This window comes from Motacilla alba, chromosome 21 (assembly GCF_015832195.1).
Source record: "Motacilla alba alba isolate MOTALB_02 chromosome 21, Motacilla_alba_V1.0_pri, whole genome shotgun sequence".
NCBI lineage: Eukaryota > Metazoa > Chordata > Aves > Passeriformes > Motacillidae > Motacilla > Motacilla alba.
Window position 1 is genome coordinate 2154634 of NC_052036.1, and position 14340 is coordinate 2168973.

Below are 14340 nucleotides of genomic sequence, written 5' to 3' on the forward strand. Positions count from 1 at the left end.
ATAAAAAATAAACTCTCTTTACTGTCACCAACATCCCACTTTGCTGCATGTGAAGCAATGAAATCCTTCACACTAGTAAACAATTGAAAATGTATTTTAATTCTACAAATTTACAAGGAAAAAAAAACCCAAAAATCAAAACAAAACAAACTCAACAACAACAAAAAAAAAAAACAACCCTAAAAATAAACCAGAAACTGTTCCAGGACTGTTTTTTCAAGCTGTCCTTTGTCACAGTTTGTGATGATCCTGGGGTTTTCAGGTAACTCCAGTCCTCTAATGGAATGCAGCAGGTAAACTCCACATTGATTTATAAAACAAGAGCCTTGCAATCTGTGATAATCTTCGAGGTTTTTTTCACAGGGAAAAACATCTGGTGCCCCTGACACAGAACAGAACTGGGGCACTCAAATCCACTCACATGAATGGTGCTTTTTTTGTTTGGTTTTTTTTTGCTTTGTGAGGGTTTTTTCCCCCCTCTTTTTTGATGTCGAGTTCAAAACTTGAGGCTGAAGCCAGGTCCTGCAGCAGATGCTCCTTGATTTGTGGTGGTCAGATGGAAACCTGTGTCCTTCAGGTCATCATCACCCTGTGAAAACCAAGCACAGGGCACTGATCAGGGGCTGGCCAGCTGCATTTACCCCCCCAAAAAATCTAAACAATAAAAACGAAGTATCTCAAGATGAGAAATAAATGTTTGATTTAGTGGCATCCCTGCCAATCCAGGTGAATCTCAGGATCCCAACCAAAACCCAGCCCCAGAGGAGGCCCTGGAGCTGTGCCCAACTGACACTGACTTTGGGAAGGAAAGCTGGACTCTCCCTGCCAATCCAGGTGAATGAATCTCAGGATCCCAACAAAATCCCAGCTGCAGCCCTGCCCTGGCCCACACTCAGCAGCACTGACTTTGGGAAGGAAAGCTGGGGACCCTGCCACTCAGGATCCCAGCTGAGGCTCTGCCCTGTGCCACACTCAGCAGCACCGACTTTGGGCAAAGCTGGGTACCCCTGCCACTCAGGCAGCCCTGCCCCATGCCACACTCACCAGCACTGACTTTGGGAAGGAAAACTGGATTCTCCCTGGCCTTTGGGAAGCAAAGCTGGACTCTCTCTGCCAGTCAGGATCCCAAGCAAATCCCAGCCCAGCTGAGGCTCTGGAGCTGTGCCACACTCAGCAGCACCGACTTTGGGAAGCAAAGCTGGGTACTCCTGCCACTCAGGATCCCAGCTGTATCCCTGCCCCACACTCAGCAGCACTGATTTTGGGAAGCAAAGCTGGGTGCCCCTGCCCTGCCCCACACTCAGCAGCACTGACTTTGGGAAGCAAAGCTGGGTACCCCTGCCACTCAGGATCCCAGCTGTACCCCTGCCCTGCCCCACACTCAGCAGCACTGACTTTGGGAAGCAAGGCTGGGTGCCCCTGCCCTGCCCCACACTCACCAGCTGGCTGTAGCCCAGCCCTCCCTCGGGGGGCCGGGGGCTGGTGCCCCTCTTGACCCTCTGCTGCTCGCTCTTGGCCGGCCAGGTGGGGAACATGGAGGGGTCGATGGGCAGCGGGGTCTCCCTGAAGTACTCGTGCTTCAGCCCGTCCTCGGCCGTGATCCGCCGCGCCGGGTAGTACGTCAGGAAGCTGCCGAGGAGCACGGGAAAAGGGACACTTCAACCCCAAAACTGTGAATTCCTCAGGAATGCCACTGAGGGTTTTGTGATGTTCAACAGAATTCTGGCACTGGGTAGTGGGGATGATTCTGTCACTGGTGTTGAGGGGAATTCTTTTTAACTCGGCGTAATTCCGTGAGAAGGTATTGGGTATAATTCTATTAATTTGGCATCATTTTATTACTGGACATTTTATATTAATTTGGTATCATTTTATTACTGGAAATTGGGTATTAATTTGGTATCATTTTATTCCTGAGTATTGGGTATAATTCTATTAATTTGGCATCATTTTATTACTGGACATTTTATATTAATTTGGTATCATTTTATTACTGGGTATAATTCCATTAATTTGGTATCATTTTATTACTGGACATTTTATATTAATTTGGTATCATTTTATTACTGGGTATTGGGTATAATTCTATTACTTTGGTATCATTTTATTACTGGACATTTTATATTAATTTGGTATCATTTTATTACTGGGTATTGGGTATAATTCTATTACTTTGGTATCATTTTATTACTGGAAATTGGATATAATTCTCTTAGTTTGGTACATTTTATTACTGGAAATTGGGTATTAATTTGGTATCATTTTATTACTGGAAATTGGGTATAATTCTATTACCTGGGTACAACTCTATGGCTATTGGGTATAATTCTATTACCTGGGTATTGTGTATATAATGTAGAATATTTACAATTTTTGCTATTTCAAGAGAGATTTTAGACATTCTATTAACACACCAGGTACCAGCATTAACCACACAGCCCGGGCTTGATTTTATAAACCTTTCACACCACAAGAAAATTGTTTTCCTGCCCAGAAACTCCCAGGGGATCCCTGGAATTTGGCACCCACTTGTTCATCAGGTCGAAGCCCTGGTCGGAGAGCAGAGCCCCGAATCTCTTGCGCAGGTTGTTGTAGGGATATTCTGTGAAGGTCATTTTCTTCACTGCTGGCAGCTCGTTGTAACCAGGCCAGATCTTTTCACTGGGAGTACCCAGATCCTGCAAATGAAAACATCTCTTTAATAAACTCCGAGTGCAATCCTTCATTTATTCATGAGGAGCTGGGAAGCATCCAGAGAAAACAGACACAACGAATCGTGCTCCCAGCCCACTCAAAGTGTGGTAAAGCAGATTAAAGAACTTTTTCTTGAGGCTGAATCTCTGTTAAAGAACAACAAGCACTACTCCAATACTCCTGTCACTAAAACCAGTCAAAATCCCAAAATATTTTTTAAAATTACCTTAAAAACTTTGTTAATCTGGTCGATTTCTGACTTCCCTGGGAACAGTGGCTTCTGTGTCAACAGCTCCCCAAAAATACAGCCCACTGACCACATGTCTATGGCTGTGGAATATTCCTGGAAAGCAGGGAAATTAAATTACACCTCAGAAAAATCAGGAAGACATTTTCACTGAGTTTGGAGGATGTTGTGGCTTCTGGGGGTTTATTTGGGTTTGTTTTTGAGCAGAACACACATAACCACTCTCAGACCCGAGGGCCAGCTCTCAAGTGTAATTATTTCAAATTTCTAATTCCTGTGAATTACGAGCAACACCAATGCACACAAATCTTTCAGGATGGAAGGTGGAAGTCTCCACACTGATGCCTCTCTTTTCCACTCACAAACAAAGCAGCACAGCTGACAAACCAGCATTTTTTTTCTGGCAGGGCTCTTGCCACTGCAGAAACACTGATTTCACCCAGATTTCAGTCACCAGCAGGGAACACTCTAGAACAGTGCCACTACCTTGTTCTGCTCTCAGATGTCACAGGTTTTAGACTAATCTAAAAAGATGTTTAAAATCCAGCTGCCAAAGGTGACATTTGGCCACAATCCACGAGAAGTCCATCAGCACTGACCACACCAGCATTCCAAGGGACAAAAGCCATCTGTCACCCACCCACCCTCTGCGAGGGGAGGATGGAAAGGGTTTAGATGTCTTTAGGAGGAATAATACTGAATAGTCAGGATTTTCAGCTATGAATCAACATAAAGACCCAAGCATGCTCACACTTTGCTCACGATTTATAAAATAAAGTCAAGTATTTTATAAACAGCAGCCAGAGGAACAAGGAGGAACTCACCTTTGCCCCAAGCAACAGCTCTGGAGCTCTGTACCACAGCGTCACCACCACAGGGGTGTAGGGCTTCAGGGGAGACCCATATTCCCTGGCTAGTCCAAAATCTCCAACCTGAAAGGGAAAAAAAAGCAACATTTCCAGCACTGCTCATTCACCAGCAGTGCCACTGCACAGGACTTTGAGCACAGTTGTAACTCTGGGTAATTCTGCAGCACAGAATTTGTCCTGATTTCTTTGGTTTTTTTCCAAATTCTTACTTTTAAAATGCCTGAATGACTGAGCAGCAGGTTGGACGTTTTCAAGTCTCTGTGAAGGATCCAGTTGTCGTGGAGGTGTTTGACCCCTCGTAGTAACTGAATCATCAAAGTCTTCACTTCCCCTGGAATGATAAAAAATGCATGGAAGAAAAGGAATCTACCTTTAATTTGTGTTTTGTTTGTTTGGAGGACAGGGAAGAGGGCAGGAAGGAGTGGCAAGTTTAAAGCACAGTAGAGCCTGTACTATAAAAATGTGTCACGGAACAGCAAAATTCATTTGGCAGCTGGAATTGATCCAAATTATGCTCAGGAATTATTGTCCCTCATAGGAAGCAGCCAAAATGAAAGCCCAGTGTTCTTTTCCTGTTCAGCAGAGGTGAAACTTCCCCAAGTTTCACCTCTGACCAGCTCCACCCCAAGCACACAAACTGGATTCATCAGCTATATCAGCACGAGGCTCAGCCAACACCTTCAACTGGGTCAGGTTTTGCAGAACAAACAGAAAAAGCCAGGAAGTCTCAGTTCCAAGGAACACAGGACATTCCAGAGCAACACATGGCACTGCCCAGAGCCAGCAGGGCCATTTGTGTTGGCCACTTTTCCAGCTCTGAGAATTCCAGGGCACTGTGGCAAGCAGTACCTGGCAGGAAAGGCTGCTTCATTGTTTCCATCAGGCTCTTGAGGTCGTGTTCCACATAATTCATCACGATATAGATTTTATCCATGTTACTGCCCACCACGATCTCCTGCAACACAGAAGCAGCTGAGCAAAACCTACAGATGGTGTTTAAAAAGCATGCAGATCAGTTAGAGAAATGTGCTGGCAAGAGGATGGAGGCTGCCATTGGTCAAATCCTTACAAAATGTGGTTTTTCTATTAAAAACAGCTCATTTTTTGTGAAACATCAGATTGTGATGTCTGTACAGCCTCATGAGCAGCACACATCTGTTCACAGAAGCAAGACCTGCCAGGGTTGCTGATATTTTCATATTTAAAAGCCAAGAGGAATATTTCAACAACAAAAGTACTTCAGACATAAAAGACTGCAGCCTTACTCTGACAGTGACAATATTCAGGTGCTGTGCTTTCAGAATTGTATTTATTTCTCTCAGAGAAGTAATGGGAAAACCTTCCTTCTCCTTTTCCATTTTCAGTCGCTTCAGAGCCACGATTTCATCTGCGAAGGAAACACATTTCCCATCACACAGCTGATAATTCACATTACCAGGTGTTCTCTCACTGATTAAATATTTCAGTAGCTGCGCTGCTTCGCCTTGAAAACGAGCAGCTTGCCGGCAAAGAAATATTTTAAAAGGATATTTTCAAAGAAATATTTTCAATAGATTTTTGTTCATCAGTGAAAAATGCAGAATGCTAATTTGCAGCCTGAAATACCCTGAGGGAAGTGGAGGCACTGACACCCACCAGTCTTTTTGTCCTTTGCCCTGTACACCACACCATAGGTTCCTTCTTCAATCCTGTTCAAACACTGGAATTCCTCCACGCTGCGACATCCCTGAAAAAGCACAGGGACAGCACTGACTCCTCCAGCATCTGGGGGAAGGTTTTGCTTTTTTAAAAACTTCAGCAACTTCACAGTTAAAATTTAGCAGAAGAATTCAGCTATAAACCATAGGAGAAAGGTGTCTCTGGGGTTTGTTTTTCAGAGTTTCTGAAGGAATCCTGGACAGAGCCCGTGTTTCAGCAGATTAATTAAATTGTTCCATTCACATTTGCACAGAGTAATATGAAACACAAAAGCAAAGGCAGCAACTCAGCACCTTTCACATATTAATTACTAAAAATCTGATTTTTATTAGTATTTCTACAGCTACATAAAGAACAACCTTTTTATGAAAACAGAACTCTCCTCTCACAAGGATCTGTTTTCAGACAGCAATGCCAAGATAAGAGATATCAAAAATATTGAAGAGGGTGATCCCCTACCTGGAGGGCAGGAAGATACTTGGGAAGCTCCTGTTTCAGCTCGATGGGGGAGGAAGCTGGAGAATCAGGAATGTATTCCCCTTCTGTCATGGCATTGGAATGAGGGGAGCCCTCCCCCACCTCCTCCTCCTCCACCTCGCTCCCCGCAGAATCCCGGTCAAACCTCGACTCTGGAACTTGAAAAGTCAGAATCAGTCGTGGAAAGAGGAGCTGGCTGGATGAACTCAGCTTTAGTAAATAAATGTGTGACACTGAGCACTGCATGGCAGAGGATTTCTCCTCTTGGCAAAGGTGATGCTTTCAAGAATTCACCTACAGTTTCCAGGTCAGAAAAACAAATCTTTACACCAGAATGGAAGAGAAAAGTGACCCAGGATGTCTCATTCTCATTCTGGGTCTCATTCTCTGACTTTGATGAGATGACAGGACAAAAGAACACAAAATGAAAGAGAAGGAAACATCAGCTCATTAGACTGATTCCCTCGAAGCATAAAGCTTGGAGCAGGTTTCAAGGAATTTGAGTTTGATGTGAGAATGGCATTTTAATCTTTTAAATATTTGCAGAAATAGAATTATTTAGCTGCAAAACCTCAGCCAGACACTTCTTTAAAACACTCAGTATTTGCATAGTACCAACTGGGATGTGGTTTCCATTCTCCCGTTCCTCCTCTTCGCTCATTTCCTCTTCGCTCACCTCCTCTGCAAAACAGAACCAAATTTGACTGGGAAAAATCCACATTTCTGCAGCTCCTTGGGAGGCAAATCCCTGCTGGAATCCTCTCCCATCTCACCAGGCCTCTGCACTGTCAGTGACCAAGAATTTCTGTTTCACTTCCAACAGGGAACACAACATTCACCCATTCTCTGGGAATTGGGATGTGGGCAGGTAAAGAAATGATTAATATTTCCTTATTAACTGTATTCATTGATTTTAAAGAAAAACACCCAGCCATCAGAGCCTGCTCTTGTGTTCTTCACTAATTAATGACAAGAACAGCTGCACTCAGACTTCTTTAATGAACTTTGTGTTATTTAGTTCATTCATTTGAGAAAACTTCTGAAATTTGCAGCAGAAAAGAATTCAAAACGCCAAAGACATTTGGATTTCACCACCCCCCAAAGAAGTGCAAACTGTGCTCTGCAGAGCATCTGATGTGTTACAGAACCAGCTGAACTGCTGACCAGCTAGGGACTCAAAAATGGCTCTCAGGTTTCTGATCTGGCTGCTTAGATGAAGAATTGGTATTACCTCTACACAAAAGGATAGAATAGCACTTGTACTTGGGTGTTTTCTTTTTAGTTATCTTGACCTGTGAGGTCTCAGCCTAGCCTAGACTAAGAGAAAAGGAAAATGTTCAAATAAAACAACACAGGATGAGGAAAAAAAAAAAAAAAAAGAATCACCCACCCCTGTAACCCTGCTTGGTGAAATCCTCACCTGCTGATTGCTCAGACACTTCCTCAGAATTGCTTCCTGTCTCCTCCTCCTCCTCCTCTTCCTCTCCCTCTTCCTCAGAGCCTTCACTGCTGGACTCTTCCTCCTCCTCTTCTGAGCCTGACCCAGATTCTGTCCAGGAATAATCAGGCACTTAACACTCACAGTGTTTGCTCGGCAGAGAAATTAATTACATCTGCACAATTGATTACAGCTCCTAAATTGCATTCAATCACCTGAGGAAGACTCTGCTGAGCTGGTTTTTCTCTCACTGTCACTGACGTCCTGCAAGTCTGACAGAGGATCCCTCTCTTCTGGCTTCTCTTCTTTTACTGCTGAAACCACAGAAATTAAAAACACAGTGCTAATTGAGTATCATTTCCAAGCCTCTGAATCCCCAGGTAACTGCTTCATTTTCTGCTGGCATTAAATCAGTGCTGAATATTCAGAATTGGAAATTCAGAACACTAAAAAAAACCAATAATAATCGTTTCACACTCTGCTCAGTGACAAACAGCTTTTCTGAATCGCAGCGGTGCAGGATCAACGGCCAAAAATATGGAATATTGGCCTGATTTTTAAACAGGATGAGTTCCTAAGGTCTTCTAAGATGAATTAAAACAGGGGGAAAAGGGAAAAAAGCACCATGGTGACAGGAATCACCAGGGCAGGGTCCTCACACACTGGTTACTGTCAGTGCTCACTGCTCCAGTGATCACCATGAAAAATCCCTGGTGCTGGATGGGGCAGGAGTTCCCCAGGCCCTGCTGCCTGCCTCCACCTGGAATTCCAGCTGATTCCATCCTGCTCTGAGGGCCTACACTTCTCCTCACAGCTGCACACGTCAGCAAGGCAGACACAGAGCTTGCCTCCTTCAAACAAAGGCATTTTGATGTCACCTGTGCAAGTTCCCTACCCCCAGAACCTTCAGGTGGGACCATTTTCTGGCTTGGAAAACAAAATTCACCATCTAAGCAGAACTCTGCCTTCAGGGTTTAATTTCTTCTACAAGATGACAGAACCAGTGATGCTTACACTGATCCCTGTGAGGTCACTTTTTAAGGTAGTTTAGCTCCTAACCCCAAATCCAACTGGAGCTGGAGTAACCAACCCCTTTTTAACCTGCAAGGCAATTCAGCTGCAGGATTTTAAAAATTCAGTCAGCTGCTTCTTTCACCACTGAAGGGGTTAACTCATTTTGAAACTTTTCCAATCGCTACTCCTGCCCCTAAATCCATTCCATTTACCACTTGTGCATCTCCTGCAAAACCAGCACTGCTTTAGAAAAGAGATACTTGTGAAGATTGCAGAGTTAAACCGCTGGGGCTGAGCTGGACAAAACCTTAACTGAGCACCTGGGATGTTTGTTTGAGACTTAAAAATGAATTGAATTGGATTTTTACCCCAGCCCAGCTCCTGCTGCCCCCCCAGACAGTGTAGAGTGGCAGATGCTACCTGGTTTCCTGCTCTCTCCTTGCTCAAGCTTGTCTCTCTGCTGGCGCAAAGGGCTGCGACTCCAGGGTCTCATTTTTACTTTGTCTCCATATTCTTCCCTCACTGTTCTATGGTGTGCAGAAACTAGGGAAAACAAAACCACAAGAAATTGTTACATCTGCCTAATTAGAGTCGTCCTGGCTGCCACAGCCACTTGATTTGAATGTTTTTTTTTTAACAGGGTAATGGGGAAGAGTGGGAGAGGAACCTACTTAAATCTGGGAGAATGAAGGGCTTTGATTTATCTCAAATAAAATATGGATTTGTACTGCTGAGAGAAAGCTGCTGCCACACTTAAAACCAGAAGCAAGCTGCCCTGTATGTTACACAGTAAACACCTCGATTCTAAAGCATTAATGCCAGAGAAAGAAGTGGAAAATATGTAAAAGAATAAAACCAGCTGAGGTTTAGAAGGAGCTGACAGAACATTCAGAACAATAAAACCAATTAAATGAGAGGTTACACAGATTGAGCACTATCAGCATAAAGCCCAAGCACAAAAAGGAGCTGTTTGGTATGAGCTGAGCAAGAAAGAGAAAGCAAAAACTAGGGTTTGTTCTGCTCTTCTTGAATAATCTCTGTCACCTGATCAAGGAATGGGCTCTGATTTTTACCTCGAGATCCTTGTACCAACAATGATCTGAGCTGAGACTGCAAACACCCAACTGTGAAAGAGTTCAGGTGCAGAACTTAAACTGCTCGGGCACCAGATCCTCCCAGCTGACTCCCACTGCAGCATCCTGCATGCCTGGAGTACTTACATGACCTCTCCCTCTTTGCAATTTATGCCCCCAACTCCTTAAAACATTGAATTTTGAGGTTTCAACCTGTATCAAACTGAGACAGACTCAGCCAAAGAGCTCAGAACCTCTGGGGTTGTGCTGGCTGCACACAGTGGCACCCCCAGAAATCCTGTTTTTATAGGAAATCTCCCTGACAGGGAGAGGCAAAGACTCACTGACCAACTTCTCAGGATATTTAAGGCACATAACATCATCACACATTTTATCTTCCTATGTAAAACTTAAATTTCCTTCCCCCTCCCATGTCAAAGGAGGGAAACATCATTTTATCACACCATTTTATCTCCCCGTGTAAAACTTAATTTCCTTTTCCCTCCCCACTTTAATATTTTTCAAATTCTGGCACTGCTTTAGTAAAAACCACTTTCTACCCCTGCATTCCACCACTGTGTCAGCAGGTAGGACAGAGGCAGTAAATATGAAGAAGATTGATGCAGAGAGAGTCACCTTCTCTCCTGGCTTCCCTCTCCTTCCTCCTCTCCTCGGCTCTCCTCTCCCTCTCCTTTTGCTCCCGCTGCTCCTTCTGCTGCTCCCGGATTTTTCTTTCCCTTTCTCTCTCCAGTTGCTCCAAACGATCTCTGGAAAATAATTTCTGTTCGTTACAAATCCAGCTGGTGAAGAGAAGGAAAAAACTGGTTTGCAGCACCAAACTCAACTTCCTTCTCAACACCCCCAGTCGTGCACCAGTCAGAAACAGGTGGAGTTTTGCAGCTGATCCTTTAAAAAACAGGTTTAAAAGACCCAGACCAGGAGTTCTCCACCCTATCAGGATTTAAGCCGAAATTAAACCAGTTCGGTTAATTAATCCCCTGATAATCCAGATAATTAATCCCCTGTGCAAATCTGGTTTGCACTTAATTTTTTTAGGTTGGTAAAAACCTCTAAGACCATCCAATCTTTTTATTGCAGTCAACCACTGGCAGTGACTTCACCTGGAACATCCAGGGTAACGAAGCACTTAGAAATGATCAAAGTGAAGAACACGCTCCCAGGAACACAGACAAATTTTCCTGTGGATTTTTTGGGGTCATTTCACAACAAGAAACGCTCAGAGGAGGCGGGTGCTGGTGTCCCTCCCCAGGGGAGGCAGGGATGGATGTACCTCTCCCTCCTGGAATGCTCCCTTGCCATCTCTCTCCGTTTCTGTCTCTCCCATTCACGCCGGGCTTTATCCTGCTCTTCTCTATGTCTCTTCCTACGCTCATGCTCCCGTTCTTTCTCTTTCACTCTGGCATGTTTCCCTTGAACAAACAGAAATCCATTTCCGAGTGTTACTGCTCCAAATAATCACTGAAAGCAAAACTCAGGGGGTGAAACTGATGAGAACTCTTGCCGTGACCTCTGTTGTTTCCTTAAAGGGAAAATCCTGATTTTCCAAGCCCAAAGTCTGTAAGATTTTGCAGGAATACTTGTATTAAAGTAAAAACTGGTTGTTACTGACAGGAAGACAAGGGGAATGTCTCTAGAAAGGATATTTTTTTTCCCTTGGCAGGTACAAAGATCAGAGATCTTTCCCTCAGTGAAGCCAGAGAGAATCTTATCAGGCTTCAAGGAGTAAAAGTGACCTCAGTGTCCCTGTCCCAGAGTGATTCCTGTCCTCTCAACCACGCTCACACCCTGTCACTCCCCTGAGGGCACTGAAACAGCCACAGAAACAACAACGGCTCCAATTCCTCTCCATCCACCTCCAGTGTGAGTCGCTGGCATTTACTCTCCCCCAGAAAGCAGAAGCTCCCAAGAGTGGCAAGAAGCACCTTCTGCAGAGTGGCTCCTGTGCCTGCGTTTCTCTTTCCTCTTCTCATCTTTCCTGTGATGGGTTTTTTCTTTCCGGGACATTTGCTGCGGTGGTTTGATAGCCAAGGAATCATCTTCTTCTCCCCTGAAAGGCAGGACAGGAAAAAACTCAGGGAGGTGGCAGGAGAAATCCACAGGTGTCCTCGTCAGGAAACGATTCCCATTTGATAGTGGGAATGTCTTTGATTTATTATTTCCACAATGAATCAAAACTGGAACACAACACTGCTCAATCTCAACCTGTGCTTCAGAAGTGTGTTCTACAAAAGGGATTTCCACTTCTAAAATTTCATTTTTTCCTTCAGATATTTAAAACCTTCTTCTCAGGACACTGAAAGGTTAATTTCAGGAATTTTTTCTCTTTTATTTCCTCACCCTTACCTGTCTTCCAGGCAGCCTTCCCTCCTGTAAACCCTTTTCTCAGGACACTGAAAGGTTAATTTCAGGGATTTTTCCCCCTTTATTCCCTCACCTGTCCTCCATGGAGTCCTCCCTCCTGAAAAACTCTTCTCAGGATGTTCAAAGGTTAATTTCAGGGATTTTCCCCCTTTTATTCCCTCACCTGTCCTCCATGGAGTCCTCCCTCCTGGAAACTCTTTTCTCAGGATGTTGAAAGATTAATTTCAGGGATTTTTCCCCTTTTATTCCCTCACCTGTCCTCCATGGAGTCCTCCCTCCTGGAAACCCTCTTCTCAGGATGTTGCAAGGTTAGTTTCAGGAATTTTTCCCCTTTTATTCCCTCACTCTCACCTGTCCTCCATGGAGTCCTCCCTCCTGTAGGGTGAGATATCTAAAATCCTCCTCTCAGGACACTGAAAGGTTAATTTCAGGGATTTTCCCCCTTTTATTCCCTCACCTGTCCTCCATGGAGTCCTCCCTCCTGAAAAAACTCTTCTCAGGATGTTCAAAGGTTAATTTCAGGGATTTTTCCCCTTTTATTCCCTCACCTGTCCTCCATGGAGTCCTCCCTCCTGGAAACTCTTTTCTCAGGATGTTGAAAGGTTAATTTCAGGGATTTTTCCCTTTTATTCCCTCACCTGTCCTCCATGGAGTCCTCCCTCCTGTAGGGCGAGTTCCTGATGGTGATTTCCATGCGATGGTCTCTCAGCTCCCCCTCTTCAAGAGAATCCCTCTTGGAGTCCCTGTCATCTGACTGGGGAGGCACAGCACAGGGAAAATCCACTTTTTGTAGCTCAAAACCAATCAAATGAAATATTACTGAATTCTTGACCAATAACCATAACACAGCACAGTAAATCACGCAAAACAACGAAATCTTCCACAAAACATATTTTTCTCTTAAACTTTAGAATCAGAGACCACAAAGACAACACCTCAGCATCAGGAAAAACCACCAGAAAATCAGGATACAGGCCCTGCACCCCATTCAGACGCAGTTTTCTGTTAATAAAGCGAATAATTAATTAAAATGAATTTAATTAGAGTGCCACAGGGCAGCTTACATTTTTCATACGTTTGATCTCTGCCTTCTCCTCTTGCTCCTTCCTTCGCTTCTTCTCCTGGAGAATCTCATCTAAAGTCTTCACCTTCCAGGAATCCTTTTCATCACCCATTGGAGTTCAAAGGAACACCCTCTGCGAGAGGAGGAGACGCTGACAAACCCCACAAATCCATCCAAATAATTCTATTTTACACCCATTTTCTTCCAGTGCGAGCATTTAACGCTCTGGTTTTGGAGCTGATTTATGGTGGACCAAAAACGTTTGGTTTAAAACCCAAAGGAAAGACTCTGCCAAGAGCTCAGGGAGCTGCTGGAGGGCAAAAAAACCCAACAATTTATGGCCAAGGTTTGGTGCCACACGTTTAATAACGACTGTAGGTAATAAAAATTGGGAAAAAAGGACACAGAATGCAGAACTGATGGGATTTGAGCACAGCTCCTGAGAGAAGGAAGAAAACAGCAAAGCCAACTGAGCTGGAATCGGCTGTCAAGAGGAAAAGGTAACGCCAGCACAACCGAGAAGGACAGAGCACGGCACGAATTAGCAGGGGAAGTGGAAGAGTAATTAACGCACAGAAAGCAGGATATTAATTAACAAGAGAGCCATGCCCCTTAGAGCCAGTGAGCAGAAATCCCTCGGTTTACTGAGATGTGTAAACAGCAAAAACGTGCCAGCTGGGGGTTTGATTTGCGGAACACCCCGAGCAGCCAGCTCCGCGCTGCATCCCCCTCCTGTGGCACTCCCGCTCGGCCGCACCCCGCGGAACGGAGCCGGTTTCGGCCCCGCGGCCCTCACGGAGCGCCGCCACCCGCGGGCCCGCCCGCTTCCCTCACACAACGCCGGGAGCCCCGCCGAGCCCTCGCGGTGTTCCCCCCAGCCCCGGGTGCCGCCTCAGCGCCCCGGTGTCCCCTCAGAGCCCCGGTGTCGCCCCGGTGTCCCCTCAGCGCCCCCCGGCCCCGCTCACCGCCGCCGCCACCGGGGACTGCCAGCAGCGCGCGCCACACGCGTCACTTCCGCCCGCCGCCGCGCGCCGATGACGTCAGCGCCGCCTCACGGCGCCCTAATTAATTCAAGGCGCCCTAATTAATTCAAGGCGTTAATGAGGCGTTAATTGAGCGGCGGCCGGCGGAACGGCCGGGCGGAGGGGCGTTAATGAGGCACAAGGATGGGCCTGGGTAGCAATGAACGCAGCGAACAGGCAGCGCAGGGCCGCATTTAATTCCGCCACAGCAATTAAAGTGCGGAGTTTGATTGAATAAATTAAATTCGATTGAATAAAGTAAATTGGATTGAATAAATTAAATTTGCTCGAATAAATGGTATTGAACAAATTGATTCCGACCAAAATTTGCAATTCCTACGTGGAAATGAGTGAGAGTGTGAG

The 14340-nt window shown here is 45.2% G+C and overlaps 1 protein-coding gene across 4 annotated transcripts; it reads right to left on the reverse strand.

The window, feature by feature from the left end:
- Positions 1-76: 76 nt before the first annotated feature.
- On the reverse strand, positions 77-13967 carry LOC119710690 (cyclin-dependent kinase 11B). 4 transcript variants are annotated; one of them, XM_038160061.1, is made up of 20 exons: positions 13921-13967; positions 12957-13088; positions 12531-12646; positions 11454-11578; positions 10802-10940; positions 10147-10277; positions 8858-8980; positions 7639-7734; positions 7406-7534; positions 6601-6666; positions 5968-6137; positions 5446-5536; positions 5076-5197; positions 4660-4765; positions 4020-4141; positions 3766-3873; positions 2921-3037; positions 2530-2678; positions 1440-1629; positions 77-589 (listed from the first exon to the last, which is right to left on the reverse strand). In XM_038160061.1, the coding sequence occupies exons 2-20, from the start codon at positions 13065-13067 to the stop codon at positions 497-499; spliced, it is 2304 nt and encodes a 767-aa protein (XP_038015989.1). In that variant the 5' UTR covers positions 13068-13088; positions 13921-13967; the 3' UTR covers positions 77-496. The 4 variants fall into 4 exon arrangements, with proteins under 4 accessions (XP_038015989.1, XP_038015987.1, XP_038015988.1 ...); XM_038160059.1 differs by having other exon boundaries at positions 5968-6143; XM_038160060.1 differs by having other exon boundaries at positions 7639-7737.
- Between the last annotated feature and the right edge of the window lie 373 nt (positions 13968-14340).